General features: G+C 36.4%; 1 protein-coding gene across 1 annotated transcript in view; it reads right to left on the bottom strand.

The window, feature by feature from the left end:
* Window positions 1-19859, bottom strand: part of gpc5a (glypican 5a) — a 237687-nt gene extending 217828 nt beyond the window's left edge. Inside the window, exons 1-2 of the mRNA XM_052127089.1 lie at window positions 19475-19859; window positions 11557-11718 (exon numbers count right to left, since the gene is read on the bottom strand). Of these exons, the coding sequence (XP_051983049.1) occupies window positions 11557-11718; window positions 19475-19625 (313 nt within the window). The 5' untranslated portion in view covers window positions 19626-19859. The remainder of the gene's footprint in view (window positions 1-11556; window positions 11719-19474) is intronic.
* Window positions 19860-22503: the final 2644 nt, after the last annotated feature.

Here is a 22503-nt window from a genome sequence, read left to right as displayed (position 1 = left end):
TTGAACATATTTAGTGTTCATTCTTGCGTTGCTGTGGCGGTCAAACTTTAGTCATCAAGGGGGTGGTAGCTAACTATAAACATGTAGACATTTGAACTAACTTTAACTATCCTGGGGTGCATTTCCCAGAAGCATCGTTAACCAACAATGGTCGGAATTTCCGTGACCAACATAGTTCAATGACTTGGTGTTTCCCCGAAACCAGCTCTTACCTGTGGTTAGAAGCATAGTTCCTTGTTAGTTTGCTGTGTGGACATCATTTGACATCACTGAGGCTTCTATATCTTTTATATCCATAAATTAATATTCCATTTTCATTCTGTCAAGACTTTTGCATGCCATGTTTAAATGCAGAAAGCAGTGTTCTGAAACGTCCCGCAAATGCAAGTGCAGCCTTTTAAGGGATTAAAGCCTGTTAAGACAAAGCCCTTTATCACACACGGCTTTTATGTGTTTATGTTAAGGCATAAGTGGCGTTTATATTTTTTTAAAGAGTGTGCATGTATGTATGCTCAATTGCAATAGGGGGACACCAAATTCTCACCGAATACTGCATGGAATACTTTTATGCTACTTTGGGGTTCTATTTTATGATTTGAAGTAAATCACAATTCACTACCAATTGCATTGAAAATACGGAGGGTAATCATTATTAAAACATCTCCTTTTGTGTTTGCATAAAAAAGAAAGTCATACTGTTAAACATACACATTCCTTTTTTTTGTTGTATATCTGTTAACTGTTTTATTTTCTTCACTGTCACTGTTATAGTAATGAATCACAGCCCTGTCTCCATCTTTATCTAATAAAAATGCCTAATTGGAGGGCTTGAGTTTAACAAATGGGAATATTAGTCTTCTCTTTCATCTCCTCTTCTCCTGTTCCTCCCATTTCCTCCTCAGTGTGGCATGTGTACTATACGTATGTGCCGTTCTTGATCAAATAAGACAAGCAGGTCTACCAATTTTCATTTGTTTTTGTCCTTTAATGTTCCCCAATGTCTTTCCTTCATCAGCATTACAGTATGCAGACCTCTGGATCTGATAACGTTGTAAAATAGTTCATTTTAAGATCTGACATTTGATTGCATACGTTGCTATCTTGGCGAATCAGAGCACAGTTTGAGACATTGTTAAGATCTCTGCTGAAACTCTACAGGAGACTCAAGCAGTCTCTGTTTGCTCTCCATCGTCATGGAGAAAACAACAAAAAACAAATCTGATTATTTTTTTATCTTGCTTTCAGTAAAAATATGTAAACATTCTTAAAGGGGTCATGTCATAAGGAATCACATTTTCCTTGATACTTAGACATATAAGAGGTCATTCTACTATAAATCAGTACATTTCAGAACTCAAAACTTAATCCCCAATGCAATAAAGGCATTTATTCAAACCAGTCTTCGAAAAAGCTTAGTTCTCTACTTCCGCGACTTCCCTATGCTCATTAATTCATTGTAACAGTATTCAATGGAAAGGAGGAGGCGAGAACCGGCTTTTCAATATAAATAATGGTTTAATGGTAAACTTAAAAGAAGACACAAACACACACATGACGGACATGTCCGCTAACGATCTCTCTCTCCCGCACGACACCCTGCAGTCGACCTTTATACCTCGGAGGCTTGATTAGCCTAATACGGGACTGGGTGTGTATGATCACGACCCGGCCCCGCCCTCCGCCCTGCCATTCATGAACTCCTTTACAGCGTAAAAACATCAACACCTACTTTACATCATTGCATCTTTGGCCCCGCCCACTGATGCTTAAATTTGTGAACTAAGAGAGACCAGGACAGACAGGCCTAGGGTAGACTAACTATTCCTGAACACCAAAGAGGACCCATCTGGACTATTTGGAATTATTTTTTGTATATAAACATGCACTAGATTTCTGAACGTTTCTGATCTCGCGCTGCTTTTATAAAGAAGCGTTGTCAAGCTACAAGAAAAGCTATCCTCTGTCATTCAGCTGCTCTGGGTCTTGCTGTTTTCAGCACAAACACCTCTTGGAAACTTCTCATCTGCACTATTTTTAGTCAATGGAGTATGAAAACATGTGCTGGATGGACATTTTTGTCCGTTTTGATGCGTTTCCAGTGATGTGATACTGTATATGTGTGCATCTTTTCACATATTAATATTCAAATGGAAAAAAAAAATTTACAGTGTAAGAAAAACAACAGATATTTTAAAGAAATGTCATTTGTGATTTATTATTCCAGAAGAATGGGAACTATTTCAAAATTCACAGGGTTCCAGGACCAGTAAACTCTGGTCATTCTGTCATCCCATAACTCCCAAAATGATGATTCACACTTTTCTTGAGAAGTCAAAGTGATTAGCGTTGAATAGGATTGAACTCACCACAGGCAAAAATGCTCGCAATTTTTTCCCAACCTCAACTTTAGGAAGTATGCCTGCTCGAATACTCTTTCAACAAGTGGCTTTGAGGTATTTTCTTCACTCAACTGCATAATTTTGCTCTCACTAGTGAGCAGTTCTTAAGAAAAACATCTTGCCCCTTATCCTAGCCTCCGTCTCGGAATAGATTGCTGTTTTCTCTCGGCATCACCTGGCCATTTTACGATATCAGCTCTCCACTGATGCAGAGCAACCTTTGATGTCATTTGGCAGTGTAGGGAAAGCAAAAATAAGGTAGACGAGTCCAAAAGTTAAAGAAAAAAGAGGTGGCCTTTTCAACATGCAACATTTAACCAACTGTGAGGCCAATCTCGAGCTCCACAGGAGAGAGTTTGACTTTAACCAGGGGTCGTAAAGGGTCTTTGCTTCAACTACACAATGCCCAAATATGCTGCTGCCCACTGGGAGAGACGCTGGTCAATTTACTTTTTCTTTTAGTTTCTTGCAGGCTGAGAGAAGTTTGCCATCATTCCATGGCAACCAGAACTATTAATCTTGGCTTGTTGGAATAAGCCAGTGAGCGCAAAGACGATGAACACCACACCGACAATGAATTTCACTACTAAAATTTAACAGGAATAGTTCACCAAAAACTGAACATTCGGTCATCATTTACTCGCCCTCATGTTTTCAAGACTTTCTGTATGACCGTGAAACAAAAAAGATGTCAGTGTTCACTTTCATTGCATCTTTTTTGTTTTACATACAATGTAAAACAATTTAAAGATGACATATTAAAGATGACATATTCATTTAATAAAAATTCAAAAACGTCTGTGTCACATTTCCCCTACGGAAGCCCATTACCACCGCATATAAAAATCTCAATTATGAGATACTAAATCATAATTGTATGATAAAATGTCATAATTTTGAAACACTAAGTCAAAATTATGAGATGCTAAATCAAAATTATGAGATAAGAAGTCATATTTATGAGATAGTCAAAATTATGAGGAAAAAAGACATGTTTGTTGTACTATCTCAAAATTATGACATGCTAAATCAAAATTATGTATTACTAGGCCATAATTATGAGATAAAAGTCAAAATTGTAATAATGAGATAAAACAAATCTAAATTTTAGATAAAATGTCCCAATTATGAGATTGTAAATTTGTAATTATTAGATCAAATGTTGTCATAATTTTATGAGATTTAAGTCACAATTAAAAGATAAAAATTCATAATTATGATATTGAAAAATCAGAATTATGAAATAAAAGGTAATCTCATAATAATGATTTATTATCTCAAAAATTAGACTCACACAAGCAAATTTTTAATTTTTTTATGTGGCATAAATGGGCTTCCATACCATTTCACCCCAAAGTTAATAAAATAAATGATTAAAAATGTAATAAAGAAAATTAGCCCCTATTTTAAGACTTTTAAAATGTTTGTGTCTTTATTTTCATAACAATTAACCACATTTATTCATTACTACCATGGTGAATAAATACTTTACATTGTAAACAATTACTATTATATTTTTACATTACTGTAATAAAAATGTTGGGGGAAATATGCTTAATTGTCATATATCTAAAATAATTAAGCTTAATTGACATCATTTGTGGCAGAAAGTTTATTGGCAAAAAACTAATTTCGACTTGCCCCTCGTTTATTTAAAAAAACTAATAATAATTGCAGTTATTAATATAATATATATATAATAATGCTATTTTTTTTACTTTTATTTAAATAATTTTTTGTGGTAATCACCATTATGCCACAAATGATGTCAAATGAACTAAACTTGTATTGAACCCGGAATATTTCTTTAATGATCCTTTAGTATTAATTTTCTTTATTTCTAATTTAATTTGCATTTGAGCTTAAATATGACCCATGAATATACTTTTTGACAGCATTCAAGAGTGAGATTTAAGAAAGGGGAACAGCTGGGTAATATTATATGTAATTTAGAACAGAGGTGCTCACTGTACACACACTACTGTGTGATTTACAATGGGGAAGTGGTCTGAAATCAAAACATCTCTTGAAGATAGCTGGACCATCACCTTGTGGTTAAAAGCTTTTCACAGTATCCAGTGTTTAGACACCAATTCGTGGCAATCTAATCTTTTCTAGACAAACCAAATAAATCTCCAAACAAAACACAAGGAAGCTTAATTAGGAAAAGGTGCTCATTTGTTTCGAAGCCAGAGCTATTCATGTTTATACATGCATTATAAATGGTTAAACTGGAACATCATTTAGAATTGGTCTAACCTCATAAAAACAGCAGCAAAACACACATTGTAGCGGACCACCAAGAGTAAAGCGAGTGAAACAAGATGTAATTAAACTTTCTCCAGTATTAAACACTCATGTGCTACAAATATCCCAAGAGTAACAGACCAAATCCATTGTATGAAGACACTAAGATATATGGAGCTCAAAAAGGGTTATTCTTCCCAAAAATGGCTTGTTCTTTTACTAGAGATTTGCCAATATAGAAACATCGGCTGATACTGAGAGCTGATGATGTTGTGAGCTGTAATAAAGTGGTGTTTGCTAATAACTATTACAATTGCTCATTCCCAACCCGTAAGTATTAAACTTCAGTGTCTAATTTGTCCCTTCCTGTTTGTGATACATACATGACTGACACCTCGAATTGTGTGGCTTGTTGAGTAGAAGTGTGATATTACTTTTCTAAATGATTGGACTTATGATTTTCACCTGGCAGATAATAAAACAGTCAAAAAGAATAAGACGGTGACTACAACCCCTGGCGTCTCGAGTTCGAATCCTGGGTGTGCTGAGTGACACTAACCAGGTCTCTTAAGCAACCAAATTGGCCCGGTTGCTAGGGAGGGGAGAGTCACATGGGGCAACCTCCTCGTGGTCACTATAATGTGGTTTGCTCTCGGTGGGGTGCATGGTGAGTTGTACGTGTATGCTCCACACACGCTATGTCTCCACGGTAACGCGCTCAACAAGCCAAGTGATAAGATGCAAGGATTGACGGTCTCAGACGAGGAGGCAACTGAGATTCGTCCTCTACCACCCGGATTGAGGCGAGTCACTACGCCACCACGAGGAATTAAGAGTGCATTGGGAATTGGGCGTTCCAAATTTTCTTCAGAACAGAAAAATCTAAATAAATCAATCAATCAAAATAAAGTTAATTTCTTCTATAAAATTGAAGAAAGTGTTTTTGTTATGTTTCGGCCAATATCATAAATCTACATTCTTTTGTAAAATAAATAAATAAAACGTAAAAATAAAATAAAATACGTGTTTTGGAGAAAAGTATTTATTTAATAGAGATATTTCCCCTGTTTCAATTGTTTTACTTCAATTAAAGGTTAGATTTAAAAAATTTTTTTATTAAAGATCGAAAGGATAAACAATGAAGTTTTATTTTTTCTCAGCCTTATTTGCTCATATTTACCAAGGGTGCAAATATTTTTGGCCTGCACTGTATATCGAATATTTTCAATAGGCTGAAAAAAAGCAAGATACTTTTTGGAGCCGTGTCGTCCAGCCTTACTAACAACCCCATAGGCTTTGGCATTATATATATATATATGTTATAGGCAATATCATAAAAAATAAATAATATAAATAAAAACAAAAGCTCAAAAAAGTTTTACATGCTTCAGCTAAAATTTTGTAATAATAGATTATAAATGTACATTAGAAAATGTAAAACAAAATTAAAAATAGAAAATGTAAAATTATTCATAAAATAAAAACATATTTATATTTTTATGTTATGGGAAATATCATAAATATATATTTTTTTGTAAAAAACAAAAAAATACTAAAGCTCAAAACAAGTTATGTTATGGCCGAAATCATAAATTGAAAAAATTTAATAAAAAATAAGCTAAATGTAAAATTCCTGCACAAATGATTTTTTTTAATGTTATGGATAATATCATAAATCCACATTGTTTCGTTAAAAAAAAAGAAAGAAAAAAATACTAAAAACTTCAATCAAGTTTCATATGCTTCACCGTTAGAACGTTAGAAAATGTAAAATACACAAACAAAGACACAACATGTAAAATTCTTCATAAAATGAAAGCTAAAATCAAGTTTCATAAGCTTCAAATTAAAATGTGGCACGAAAGCAAATATGTATTTAAAATGGCATTGGAAAAGAGTGGGCTATAATGTTTAAATACATTTCTTTAGTACATAATCAGACCATTGTTAAAAATGTTAAATGTTTAATACTGGCTGACACTAATGTAATCACCAATATACTGTTGCATCAGAATCCTGTACAGTATGGATACAGCAGTGTGTTTGATCCTTTTATTTTCATTCAGTATATGTTTAAAAACTTCAATAGCGTTCTGTATTGTAGGTGAGAGGTAATAACTAGTTGAGCGGGAGCCTGTGATTTGAGCCCTGTAATATAGGTTTAATCTCATAAAGTGAGTCTTGTGATTAGACACTGTCAGGGCTCTCCCAGAGTCTACACCCAACAAAATGTGCAAAATGGTTTTTAAATACTATGGTAACTGCCACCTGAATACCATTCTCACAAATGATGGCCCAAAGCCACAAGAGAAATCACTCAAGGGATTGATTTTAACAATATGGTTTGTATGACGTCTCGATACAATTTGTGCAACTGCAGGCTAAACATGAGTGCAAACGCTCAGAGTAATGATGTATCATGAGGTAAACTGCAAACAGAATCGTGTCTACACTTGTATTTGAAGCGCAGGGGAAAGTTCGTCCTGGGCCAATCTTACTCTCGTGAAGCTGGAAATCTACAGTGCTGGGTAGTAATGGATTTCATCCCATCTGGATTACGTAATCAGAATACAAAAATCAAGTACTTTTAATTTGATTGCATTACATTTTATAATGTGCGAAATCAGATTATCGTTACATTATTAGGATTACATGATTACATTCTTACACCACCAATCAGACAAATGCAATAACTAGTGCGTAGTTAAATTAGAAAAGGACGATCTGAGCGGTCTGAATATTTTATGTAACAAGCCCTTGTCCACCTGTCCAAAATGTTAGACACTCTTCTGTAAAAGCACATGTTTCAGCACATGTGCGCCATGCAAATGCACTTTAGTCATAGGTTAAGGCCACACCTTCTCATGAATAATTATGAGATAGTACAATTATCTCATTATTAAAAAAACATTTTAAAAACATAATAAAAAATACAAGCATGTTCTCATTAGCCACTTTTCCACCATCGGGCCAGTGCGAGCAAGTGCTCTCAACTGGCCAGCCGGGGCCAATAGCCTCGGACCTTGAAGCCCTGATGAAGGCACGATGAAGCCCCGGAACCAACAGTGGGAACGCAACTGGCCCTGGTACACACTAGCACGCCCTCATTTGGCCCGATATCTTGAGTATCATAAATTTTTATGACCATTTAAAGCACCTTTTTTTATTCTAAAACCATCTGACAAATACCAAGTTTTCGTTTGATATAATGTTTTTAATTGGTACATAATAAATGTAAAATTAATAATTAGTTTTTCATTCAAATATGTAATGGGTAATCCAAAATTAATCCAAAAGTAATCATATTAGGTTTCCTAAAAAGTGTAATTTAAAAGATTATGTAATGGATTACAATTCATGGTGTGTAATTTGTAATCAGTACCCGATTACATTTCAGAAGTAATTTACCCAGCACTGGAAATGTAGTGTACGATTACGCCAAAGGCTTTTTTGAATTATTTAATAATTAAAGTTAGTAGTTCACTATTAAAACCCTTTCTAAATGTTTTTTGCTGTGTTTTGGACCATATTACATTAGGACTTAATGGTTTGTATAGGTTTCCATTACAGATATGTACGTTACATAATGGTATCCAATTGACATTGCATGCCACCAATAAAAATGAACACATTGCTAGTAGAGACACACAGGGACCATTATAGCTTTCAATAAAACCAATACAATTCCCATTGTAACCATTAAAACCATTACAATTTCTGTTAAACCCCTTAGAATTGGTAGAATTTTCCTTTTTGGGTGTCCTCAACTTTTCAAGGAATACGTGGCTAAACTTTTGAAACAGTGAGTATTTTATCGTTTACTGATTGACCCCATTCACTTCCATTGTAACTGCCACTATCCTTTAAAGAATAGGAGGAATGAGTCAAAATGACTTAAGAGTGTTAATCAACATTATGCCACAAATGCTGTCGACAGCGCTTAAATTGTATTGAACCTGGAATATTCCTTTAAATAAGTAAAGAAGAGATGTTGTGAAGCATGAACAGACAACCAATTCCAATTTACAATTGATTCCAATTCAAACACATCCATTCCCACTTACTTCACAAAATCAGACCTCTCTAAAACTCATTCACCCTCCACATATCAATAGTAAAAAATGACCCTTTAAATGTAATGGGCTTAATCTTCACACTGCTGGAACTCTTCAGAACACTAACAGTAACCTGGGCCAATCGTGAGCTACTACAATGCCAATAACCACCTCTGTGAAACTTGAGTGCTAGTCTATTCAAGAATTAGCAGTAGGCAAAACAGAGATGTTTTTATTTGGGAGGATCCCTGGAAGACTGCATCTTCTACAGTTAACTCTTGTGGGAGATCCAGGTTTGTAATTTCATTTAAACAGTTCCTCCACAAAGGTGTGTGTTGGCTCCCATGTACTGACATTATGAGGACGTAAAGGGTTTCATTAAGACCTCCTAACAAGCATTTTGTTCAACAGATCATCAAGAAAGCCATTCATTCTAAAACCTTAAACGAACTCTGGTCAAACTGAAAAGTAGTGAATAGACAACAGAATTAAGCCTTCAGAGAGACTCAGAGGAACTAAATTACATGTCACGGCTTTCAGGGCAGTGTGTACTGGGAAACTCTACTTGCTATGTAGGTATACTATACCAAGGTTGTGCTGTATAAAAAGTGGTCTGGGGTACAGTTTGCAAAGCACTTCAAGACATCATGATAGAGTGCAACAGTGTGGTTCCGGAAGTAAAAAAATCCCATTAGTTTATCCTGTAGAGGAGTTGATTTTCAACGATAACTTATAAACCTTTAAAGACAAGGTTGTTCATTGATGGTATACGCTTCCATTGAAGCCAACTGTCTGCGTTATTTCAACTTCATTGTTTAAAAATCGTGTTTGATGGCAGAATTCATGGTAAACAACTACATTACCCATGGCACAGAAGAGAAAGATCCACCAATCAGAGAACCACAGCCATCGAAACCTGTGAAACATGCCACCTACTTCCATGATGCACTGTGAATGATGTAATCGAGTCGGTATAGGAAATGAATGAATAAAATACTATGTTTTCACTATTGATCTCTAGGACATGATGTAAATAGTCCTGGTCAAGACAATCTCTTGAACTCCAAACTGAATGTCAGAATGGGAAAGAAAGGTGATTTAAGCAATTTTGAGCGTGGCATGGTTGTTGGTGCCAGACGGGCCGGTCTGAGTATTTCACAATCTGCTCAATTACTGGGATTTTCACGCACAACCATTTCTAGGGTTTACAAAGAATGGTGTGAAAAGGGAAAAACATCCAGTATGCGGCAGTCCTGTGGGCGAAAATGCCTTGTTGATGCTAGAGGTCAGAGGAGAATGGGCCGACTGATTCAAGCTGATAGAAGAGCAACTTTGCCTGAAATAACCACTCGTTACAACCGAGGTATGCAGCAAAGCATTTGTGAAGCCACAACATGCACAACCTTGAGGCGGATGGGCTACAACAGCAGAAGACCCCACCGGGTACCACTCATCTCCACTACAAATAGGAAAAAGAGGCTACAATTTGCAAGAGCTCACCAAAATTGGACAGTTGAAGACTGGAAAAATGTTGCCTGGTCTGATGAGTCTCGATTTCTGTTGAGACATTCAGATGAGAGTTGAGAGTCAGAATTTGGCGTAAACAGAATGAGAACGTGGATCCATCATGCCTTGTTACCACTGTGCAGGCTGGTGGTGGTGGTGTAATGGTGTGGGGGATGTTTTCTTGGCACACTTTAGGCCCCTTAGTGCCAATTGGGCATCGTTTAAATGCCACGGCCTACCTGAGCATTGTTTCTGACCATGTCCACCCCTTTATGGCCACCATGTACCCATCCTCTGATGGCTACTTCCAGCAGGATAATGCACCATGTCACAAAGCTCGAATCATTTCAAATTGGTTTCTTGAACATGACAATGAGTTCACTGTACTAAAATGGCCCCCACAGTCACCAGATCTCAACCCAATAGAGCATCTTTGGGATGTGGTGGAACGGGAGCTTCGTGCCCTGGATGTGCATCCCACAAATCTCCATCAACTGCAAGATGCTATCCTATCAATATGGGCCAACATTTCTAAAGAATGCTTTCAGCACCTTGTTGACTCAATGCCACGTAGAATTAAGGCAGTTCTGAAGGCGAAAGGGGGTCAAACACAGTATTAGTATGATGTTCCTAATAATCCTTTAGGTGAGTGTATATCAGTACATGATTGTATCTGCGGTTATTTAGACATCTCTGCTTCTTCAATATTGGACAAGATATACATAAATACACAAACTGATCAGTTATAATATTGCGACAGGGTTCTATGTATCAATCCAATATTGTGAGAAAAGTTTGCGATATACTGATATATGTTGGCATATGCACAGCCCTACTTTGTGATCGGTATAAAAGCTATCTGTCCTAACTTGCGAAAGTGAAACGCTATTGATGCCATATAATTTGAATCTTTGCATGCTCCCAGACACTCTAATTATAGTATTATGTGATTCTCATAGTCGCTCTTCTCCAGATATATTGATTTTGGAGAGCAGTGCACATTCTTCACGTCCACGGCAGACAAAACGCAAATGCTGTTCTGCGCATCAAAACGTTTCCATACTAAATACAAAGGGACAAATACTTCAAAAACATATTTTCCTGGTAAACAACTACCTCTTGTACTCCCATAGCGACACAAACATACCATGGTTTGGACCCAAAAGTACAATGTGAAAAGAGATCTGCAGAGGGTGAAATCGAACTCATCTTGGCGCCAAGCAACTAATCAAATAGCCTTACATGAAGTGGATTTTTTTTTTTTGATTTTCAATTCAGCTTCTAAACGTTTGCGTGGCATTCTAGAGAATACACTAATGTTAGTCTTCCCAATCATTTATCTCACTCACCATGAAAAGCAGCCACATTCCGTGAGATCAGGAACTTCAGACTAGAGCTGGATATCTGGAGAAGATTTTGGATATCTCGTCGTGCCGCGACCTGATAACGTTCCTCCATCTTCTTTGTGCAGCACGTTACATTTCTGGACAAACAAACTTGGAGATCTGAACCTGTTGGGTCGAATAAACAAAGATTACAATTGGGTATATAAGACAATATTCAAGTTACATGGATTTGTTTTTACATTTATTGCATAAACTGGATTAACTTTAATGATTAGTGTTGCTTGTAAAAGTAATTTTTTAGGTGTTTGTTCAACAATGCAAAACTCAATTTACTTACGGACTATTTTTTGTCTTATTTTCCAGTAAAATACTGGATATAAAATAGACTAAACATCCTTTATACAAGAACAAATTACTTGAGAAGCAGAATGACAGAATCTTGATTTGAGAATGTCTATTGCTTGGTGATCAGACTTCTGATTTTTGCCTGGCAGACAAAACAATATCCCATAGATACACTTTGAGGAAATTAACCATGCCATATAGGCAATATAACACCATAGACATATGGGGTGCAACTACCAGGAACACCCTAGCAACCAACATGTGTGCCAAAACTATGCAGAACACCTTAGCAACAGTATAGCAATGCCCTGGCAACAACCCAGAAAACCACAGTGTCTTGTAGAGGCAATTTTAGGATTGTAAATTAGTGGGGCTCAGCCCTCAATTAAACCTTATTTAATGTATTACACTCTGTTGCATAGATGGAGACATTTTAAACTGTGTTTACAGCATTCAAGATAGCAATATTAATAGTTATATAGTATATTACATAATATATAATATAGTAATATTCATTCAGAAGTATTAACACAAATTTTAGAAATAAATCAATAAATATGCAACTAAATAACTTGAAAATAATTACGTGTTTATTACGTCTTGATGTCATTGTAATGTCATTAGTCACTTTTACTCTTAATCCATCCAGCCCCTTTCTCTCCTTGTTAAACGAGATTACCAAACTAAACAAACGACATGCTCCTCTCCTTCAGTTGGTCAACAGACGCTGATTCTCACCTGTTCACGAATCGAATGGGGGAATGGGGCGTATTCATATTCAGTGGTTCAAACCAATGATACGCTCCTACATAGCCTGCACTCCAATGCTATTGGCTTGCACTATAGTCAGTCTTTACAAGTGGAAAAAGCCACCAAAGCAGTCTCATACTAACAAAAAGTGCAGTGTTGCTGCTGTTTAAAGATTTGCTTGCTGCTTTCTGAGTCACAGATTTTTAGGGGTCTGAGATACATTTTAGGGGGGCTAAAGCCCTCCTAAATAGGTTCTAGCAACACCTTTGGCATCATGGTAGCGGGTTTTGCACAGTAAAGTACCACTCATATTTATTTTTAAACTTTAAAATCTAGTTTTAGTATTCTTTACATTTTTACCGATATGCTTACGTTAAGTATGATTAACAAGCTCATACCCTACCGGGTGGGCATGAAACCTAAACTTTGTGCAAGCTGCAACAGGCCAGTTGGGTTGGGGGGAGGATGAAAGGGCAGCTATCTCTTGCCATCAAAATTCTTATCCCACTGAGATTCAACAAAACACTTTCCATTGCTATGTATTCCATTGCTCGCCAAAGGTCAATGGTAATGACAGCACCTAGAGGGCTGGAGCTCTAAGAAAACAGCAGTGGACGTGCTGGGACAGGACGAGCCAAATGTTGCTAAAGACACTATCACCACACTGTGACGCTATGTTTTGAGATCCTGAGTGAGATGCGAAGGAGATGGCATGAGGAAAGGAATTCAGACTCTAGCTATGTGCAGAATGGAATATAAGCATTTACGTGGCCTACTAAAAACTTCCATGATATACTCTGCATACTGCCGACTATTTGTAAGGTCCTATGAAATCAAAATGTTTTAATTTCTTTTCCAAATTCAATATTTTCCATTTTATTTTTCCTTAATTCTGTGTTTTACAGTTGAATTAAATTTACATGGTAAAGATAGTTAAAGTTTGTCCAAACAAACAAACTTTGATGTTGGCTTGACAAAGCCTTGTCTGAAAGGTTGAACTAGTTTTAAATTTGATGGATAGCCAGCCAGACAGACAGATAGATAGAGAGATGGATAGAGAGAGAGAGAGAGAGAGAGAGAGAGAGAGAGAGAGAGATGGAGAAAGCACCTAAAGCAGATCAAAGGCCTTATGTGGATTTGTGTACATTAGAATTTTAGATAGTTGGAGTTTAAATTTTGATGGCACATTTGAACATTACATCAATGTTAGCCAAAAGGACTTTTCCAATCTCTCATCAACCACAGAACGAAAATCATACATTTGATTGGTTATAAATTCAGCACACTATTTCAGAACTGTATGATGGTCTGTGCCGAGTTTTGTGAAAGTAGCTTGAAAGCTCTAGAGGAGTTAGTGTTAGAAACTTTGTTCTCGGTTTAGGGATTTTGAAGAACATGAAAATCAAGAAAATCAATTCATCCAACTTTGAACTTTCACCCCTTCATTTTTTTCCCCATTTTCACATGATTCAACAGGCTGTGAGATCTGGGAATTGTTGGAGATGACTGCAGGAAGGGACTCCTGAGAGTACAAAAGTCTCCATTAACACTATACGTGTTGCTGTCCCAACTCGATTTACCAATTGGATTGCAAGGGGCTATCAAATAAGCCAGTGTGACCAATGACACGATTAAAATATTTTTTAAGGTGTATTGTGTCATTTCTGTGCAACTAGTGTCACCAAACAGAATGGCAAAACATTTATGACAAAATAATCAATATAGTACACCACAGTTCCCGCCCACTTTTTCTGCAATCTTGGTTATGGCGGTATTTTCCCTATACTTCTTAAAGAGTTCTAACCATGAACCAAACCAGCTCGGAGGTGAATCACAACATTACAAACTTTGATTAAAAGCAAAAATGCATTTGAAAATCAGACAATAAGACAAAGGTACTAGACTGTGTACTTGTAGTCTTAAATGAAGGGATGAACATTAACTACAACCCCAGGAAGCATCGCGAATGGCATAATTGAATTAAAAACAATAGCAAAAAAATATAAAACGATTGATTTAAAGTTGCTGAGTCTAGAATCAATATATTTGAACATGATTGCAAAATATTCAGATATACACCAATACATTAGTTTGAGAGTGTAGGGAGTCCAACTTGTTTGCGTGATTCACAGTACGGGAATGGGCGGTCGCTGCAGAGCTCTTTAGCCAAGTTTTGTTTGCCGCGATTCTCTGATTGGTGGATCTCTATTCAGGATCATGGGTAGTGTAGTTCTTTATCAGAAATTCCACTATTAAACATCAAGTGATGGCTTCAGCAAAGCATATTCCATCGATTAACATCCTCAGAGCTCACGGTAGGTTTGTCTTTAAAGGCTTGTAAGTTATCGTTAATACTAAATCCACTTTGGCAAAAATGAAAGAGATTTTTACTTCGGGAATCAGACTGATGCGCTCTATTACAAAAATAACTTTCAAGCAGGTCTCATGAACACTTCCCTGTCTTCCATTGATTGGCCAAACACATAGTCCCACCTGAAACTCACACCATTGGTTGAGCCAGTGATGTCATGTCGGCCTGGTCTTGACGTTCAAACAAACAGATACATTCATTGAAAGTGCCACAGTGTTACACTTTTCGAGGAAATTGCCTATATGTGGTCTTTGTATATTAGCCTAAAGTGAGATAGGAGAAGATATTTCTATTTTAACTTCGAAAAACGTTAACACCACCTTTAAGTTGAAAAAGTTTTCTCAAGTCACGCAATTACTGTTTTCATGATCGATCATTGCTGTCACTTCTAGGTTTTCAGGTACTCGTGCCCATCACTAGTAGGTTACCCCATGGACAGACAACATCTTTAAATCACCCAGGGCATTTTTATAAACCTAATTAGACACATTTGGTTCAAGTGAAACCCACCACTACACCTTAATGCCTAATCAAATGGTACATTTTGAGAGAAAATACCTTCATGTTTACACTTCTTTGAAGCTCCCTACACTACTGACACTTTCTTACATGAAGGCATTCCAGAGGAATTACCGCAAAACCCAAGATTTATCAAATCAAAAGCAATGCAAGTTTTTGGCTTAGAATCTGCTCGCAGTGGCATGCAAGATTGCATGCTTATGGGGTCCAAGTGAAGCTATGAAAAACTTAATTTAGACAAGATGGTCAGCACTTTTACAAGCTTCTCTGACCATGGCCTTAGAACCGAACAGCTTGTTAACAAGAAAAATGCCTGGCATGCTTGGGAATGCTTGAGTAATGTTAACTTACAGAAATAAACGCCTTTGAGGAATCATTTAAACGGTGTCAACCATCAATGTGACTATTATTAAAGCTTTAATTGACCTACTCCTTTGGAGGTCAGTTTAGTATTTGATATTTGGAGCTAAACCCCCTCAAGGGGTCATATGGTGTGGAAAATCGCTGGACATCAAACAGTTTGCATGGCTACTAACATCCAATATTGGAAGCAGAGAAGCAAACGTTGCAGTATTTAAAAAGCGGTCTCCTCAAAGCTAAACAGCAATAAAAGTGCATCCCTTTAGAATGATTTACCTATAATCACAGTCTCACAGTGCATCTCAATTTAAAAACGGCATTGCATGAAAAAGAACATCTGATTCTATTTTCTCCCAATGAATACTGGAGTTCAGGATGAGCAATGCTTATAAACACTCTGTCTGGATTTAGTTGAGTTGCACAAGATTTTAATAGCAACCACAACCTCCAATCCTAACATTAAAAAAAAATATATACCCTCTCTTAGAAACAACCCTCTTCCAAGCAGCACTTTGAAGTGAGCTCCATTTGATGACCTACAAACTATTGTGTACAAACTACACGTCCAAACCCACTTAGAATCCATTAATGCAGCAAAGTTTGTCAAACTGGTTAGAGGTTGCTCGTTCACTCTGTCATGAGCTACTCCCATCCTAAGAGTGTCTATTATAAGAGAGGTCACAAAACTAGTTTCAGATCAAAAAGAGAAACAAAAATGAAACAATTATCCAAACAACCTGACAAAGACTGTCCCATGGGCTTGGATGCCACACTGTCATACAGTCCTTAAGGAATTCATACAACAGCAGTTTTTGTCAATAATAGTGGCTTTATTTTCAAGTCAAGTGGCTAGTTTCTAACCCAATATAAAGTATACTTGATCTTATAGGGAGTGATTTACAGAAGCAGCATTCTGATTTGAAACCTTGGCATGATGCACTTGACTTAGCTAAAAGTCTTGAGGGCAAATATCGATGACATGCCAGATGAAACACTCATCCAACTGCAGAATTTGACAAGTGTGAATGTGCAATCTCCGGTATACCGGGAAAGTTTCCCACAGGCATGAAAAACTAGACATCCATGCCTGGAAATTTCATACAAACTTCTACATAGATTTGCTCAGCTGTAATATATCTTCAGTTAGAATAGATTTATTTTATATCCTTATCAAGTCATCATAAACAACTAAAGAAATCATAGAAATGAATTGCTCAAAAGGTGTGGGGAACCTCATCAATGTCTTGATTTTCTTTATAATGACTCGTTCTCCAGAGTTCACTCTGGCACATCAACAGCAAATATTACTAAAAAGAATAGCCAAAGGGACCTCTGAATGTTATGTCAGGATAAGTTGCATACACACCATGTTAAAAGACAAATCAACTAAAAAGACTGTTTATAATCTTCCAGGAAACTTCAGAGGATCTACTTCCAAATTCTTTAAGTAACTGTGTTTTTAAAGCAGACTGAAAATCTCTGGTTTCAAGTCTGTCGAGGAAAGTGCAACTAGTTTAAGTTATAAGATTCATTTACAGAATTCATCTTTAAAGTACTGCGCCTCAGTCAGCGCTGTACTAACTAACCTCAAACTTCTGATGGGGTTATATGTGCCCAGCGGCTATAGATTGTCTAAAACATCTTTAAAAGAGCCATTTGAAGTACATTCACAAAGCAATAAATTGATTTGGGGAAATAAAACGCAGTTAAATGAGGATGCAAATATTTTAACCCTTGTGCGAACATCGGGACATTTGTCGTTTTTTTTATTTTTAATGTTTCATGCCAGTAAAGCATAAAATCATGAATTCAATGACATTATGGTTTCATTCCAAAGCCCTGACTTCAAAATTTAAAAACAAATATATATTTTCCACCAGATGGCGCCATTTTTCTCATGTTTAGACAATGGAGCAAATACATGCTTTTCGCCTATTTTCTGTTTGCTATATTATAGGACCTGCAGGCCAATTTAATAAATGATGCAGCTAAAATTGTGTGTGTGTGTGTGTTTGTATGGATGTCAGAGTGTTTTGTATGTGTATATTGAGAAGTGTGTGTGTGTGAGCGTGTATTTATCACTTTTTGGGGACCAAATGTCCCCATAAGGATAGTAAAACCCGAAATTTTTGACCTTGTGGGGACATTTTGTCGGTCCCCATGAGGAAAACAGCTTATAAATCATACTAAATTATGTTTTTTGAAAAGGTAAAAATGCAGAAAGTTTTCTGTGAGGGTTAGGTTTAGGGGTAGGGTTAGGTTTAGGGGATAGAATATAAAGTTTGTACAGTATAAAAACCATTATGTCTATGGAAAGTCCCCATAAAACATGGAAACACAACGTGTGTGTGTGTGTGTGTGTGTGTGAGCGTGTATTTATCACTTTGTGGGGACCAAATGTCCCCATAAGGATAGTAAAACCCGAAATTTTTGACCTTGTGGGGACATTTTGTCGGTCCCCATGAGGAAAACAGCTTATAAATCATACTAAATTATGTTTTTTGAAAAGGTAAAAATGCAGAAAGTTTTCTGTGAGGGTTAGGTTTAGGGGTAGGGTTAGGGGATAGAATATAAAGTTTGTACAGTATAAAAACCATTATGTCTATGGAAAGTCCCCATAAAACATGGAAACACAACGTGTGTGTGTGTGTGTGTGTGTGTGTGTGTGTGTGTGTGTGTGTGAGTGTGTGTGTGTGAGCGTGTATTTATCACTTTGTGGGGACCAAATGTCCCCATAAGGATAGTAAAACCCGAAATTTTTGACCTTGTGGGGACATTTTGTCGGTCCCCATGAGGAAAACAGCTTATAAATCATACTAAATTATGTTTTTTGAAAAGGTAAAAATGCAGAAAGTTTTCTGTGAGGGTTAGGTTTAGGGGTAGGGTTAGGGGATAGAATATAAAGTTTGTACAGTATAAAAACCATTATGTCTATGGAAAGTCCCCATAAAACATGGAAACACAACATGTGTGTGTGTGTGTGTGTGTGTGTGTGTGTGTGTGTGTGTGTGTGTGTGTGTGTGTGTGTGTGTGAAAAACAACAGTGGCATTTTATACACAATCTGGCATTTAAAGGGTTAAAACAGTGAAGCTGAAAGAATATTTGGTAGTTATAATCAGGACTGATGTTGGCTAAAATAATCAACTCATTGAAGGTGGAAAATAATGTGAATATATCATATTATTATGGCAGTTTTTTGACGCGGACATTTTTGTCGTCTATCGACCTTTGAGTAACTTTTTTAAATTGACGCACAAGGGTTAAATTCGTGATTGTTTGAGAAAAAAAAAGTTTCATTTAATATCGCTGAATTCTGGTTCGTTTATTTACATTTCAAACGCAGTTAAGACTGCAATATTTGATTTAGCTATTTCCGATAAAAAAAAATTAAAAATACTAATTATTGACTACGCATCGTCTTTTAAAACATCAGACAGGTGACTTATTAGAAATACGCGATTTAAATCCTATTTTAGTATAATTTTACAGTGGTATTCTTGATGGGAATCAAAATAAAGTCAGAAAGGCGTTGGTGACACATCATCAATGTCATGCCAAAATCGGTCAAATCTTACCTGCTCTCGGTGTTTCAGGTAATGCATTTACAGGTCCGATTTGCTTCTGTTGAAAAACTTTCCGCACTTCATCGCAGTTCGCCAAACTTCCCCGACTTGGATTAATAAAAGCCGCTAAAAAAGCATAAACCAAAAATCCACGCATCCCCATCTCAAAAACTGACCAGAAGCCGAAATTGTCAGTTTGTCCGTCCGAGTTAAAATCGTGTTGCCCGCTAAACACGGGAGTATTATTTATGTCTCGGAAAACTCGCTTGATGAATACATGGGTAAAAATATTCAAAATATTGAATAGCTGTGGAAGAGTTCGCGCAGTATCTTCACTCAGAGTGCAGTTGTGTTGGTGGAAGGGAACTGTCAAGCGAGAATGGGCGGAATCACAAGTGTGGGTCATACAGCTGGATACTATTGGACTGCAAAGTGAAGAGCAACGCGACAAACTAGCAATGCGCACTTTCGACTGCGCAATATACTCATATCAGCCTACTTGCAATGGTTATAGTAGTAGCGTACTCGCTTTACAATACGTCAAATGCATTCAATGCATGTACTGAACCCTTCAAGTTTAGATGTTTTGGGTATCCCCGATGATATTTGAGGGACGAAGGCTGTTAATAAAAAGCTTTAAATAAAATAAAAATACCATAAGAGCGAAATGAAAAAAAAAATAATAAGAAGAATAATTTGTATTATACTTCACTTTCAAGGAAAGAAAAATGGTTGCAAGGACTTACAGTGGGACTCTCAAATGGGTTACCTTTGAGCCATCTGTTGGACAAATTCTAGAAATACAAGGCGCGCTTTGTAGTTTTTACAGTAGGCTACTCTGTGCGAGACATTTCTTTAATATATATGAATAATAATAATGATAATAATAAAACCTAACAATTTAGCGGGTTTTCCCACGTTCAAATTTCCAAAAAAGTTTAACATTTTGAGGGGAGATCTACCTCATTGTTCTAGAAGAATAAGAATAATTGGAACCAGTGGTGTAGCCAAGGGTGGGCCAGGTGGAATTAGACCCTGGACCACCCAAAATATTAGAGGTTTTTCTTTGACTTCAAATAAATATAAAAAAAAAAATAGTCTCATTTCTGAAAAGAACTACTTGAATGCACCACTTCTGTTTTTAAGCAAAATTTGGTTTAATAAAAAATGTGGCCCATCCATTTTTATTGAGGCCCACCTAAAAGTAATTTCCTGGCTACGCCCTTGATTGGAACTGAGAAGAGCAGTTTCAAATTAAATACTTAAAATTATTATTAGCTATAAAGTTGCAGTAGGCATCTAGTTTTGGCAGCATAGCACACAGGCAGTACTAAACTGATAAAATGTGATTAAAAATGTGAAAACATGCAGATGGGCTTCACTTTAACATATGAGACATCACAACAGGATTTTAATCGCAAAGATATAAATTTGAGAACTGATTTGCGTTAAAATGTCTCACGTTTACAGTGAACTACACTACAGCTACTGGACACCATGACAATGTTTCCATTCAAAAGAACGTAAAAATATTCCAGGTTCAAAAGAGGTGAAGCTCAATAAGCAGCACGTGGAATAATGTTAATTATCACAAAATTAAACTCATCCCTCATCTTTCAAATAAAAAGCACAAATCTGGGTTACAGAAAGGCACTTACAATGGAAGTGAATGGGGCCAATCCATAAATGGTAAAATACTCACCCCTTCAAAATGCATAGAGACAGGACGTAAACAATATGTATGTTAACTTGATTTTAGAGTGATAAAATTGCAAACTAAACTTCGCTGCGTAAAGATATATATTCTAACAACTTTGTAGCATGACAACATAACACTGTAAACCAGAAAACTCGAGCAACTTTACAGGTCAAATAAATTTCTAACAGAATTCGAAGTAAATGCTTATATCAAATTATGATTCACACGTCTACCTTTAAACTCCCCCAAAATTGGCCCTATTGTAAGTGGCTCAGTCACCTATGCTTTATTTTTTGAGTGATTAATCTGAAGTTGTATTGTACACAGAATACTAGTTTAAGATGGGAACACATGACAGAATTAACACTTTGAATTAAAGTCACTTTTAATAACAGTAGACATTTACACAAGTATTGTTTCTACACAATTGCATCCATAACTATGACTCAATTTAAATAAGGTATTAGCAAAGACCACCCTTTCTCATTAAGTAGATTTACTAAGGATGCTAGATGACTTTGCTTACTCTGCATTCTCATAATTGGATTTGACATAAACCAACTGAAAATCTAATAACATGGTCAACATGGCATTGAAACAATTCATTCATGCATTTGTTCAGTAACAGAAGTGGCCATGGTTTAAGTACAGGGAAGATGGTACTACATGATAAAAGATGGCCTTTTTTTATTTTTTAGACCTGTTTTGTGCACACTTGCAGCTTTTGTCAATACTACAATCCCTTTGTCTAGTAAGAATTAAAGCATTGCAACAACTTGACAAATTCAAAATTACATCAGTAGCTCGTATGGTAGAGCAGTATATGTGGTAAGTTAACTAGTGCACATTTACAAATATTAAGCAGCAATACAATAATGTACTTAATTTATTAATTCATTATAAATGTCAACATTTAAAAAATAAAAAAAAAGACCAAAGGGCCATTTTAATTACACTTACACATTTACGCATTTGGCAGACGCTTTTATCCAAAGCGACTTACAGAGCCTTTACTACAGGGACAATCCCCCCGGAGCAACCTGGAGTTAAGTGCCTTGCTCAAGGACACAATGGTGGTGACTGTGGGACTCGAACCAGCATCCTCCTGATTACCAGTTATGTGCTTAGACCACTACACCACCACTCCATACTTACACAAGTAATACCATCTACTTAAAAGCAATTACAAAAAAAAATACAAAAAAATGGGGCCTTCCAACAGAAAAAAAAATAAATGCCTACATGTGGGGTACAATCTCCACAATCCTCTACAGGCCGGGACAAGTGCAATACCTTCCAAACACACAGCATTGCTACCAATCCCAACCTGTGCAGAAAGGGA

This window comes from Xyrauchen texanus, chromosome 5, assembly GCF_025860055.1.
Source record: "Xyrauchen texanus isolate HMW12.3.18 chromosome 5, RBS_HiC_50CHRs, whole genome shotgun sequence".
NCBI classification, from domain to species: Eukaryota; Metazoa; Chordata; class Actinopteri; order Cypriniformes; family Catostomidae; genus Xyrauchen; species Xyrauchen texanus.
Note: the sequence above shows the minus strand (reverse complement) of the source record. Positions and strands in the feature narration are given on the sequence as shown.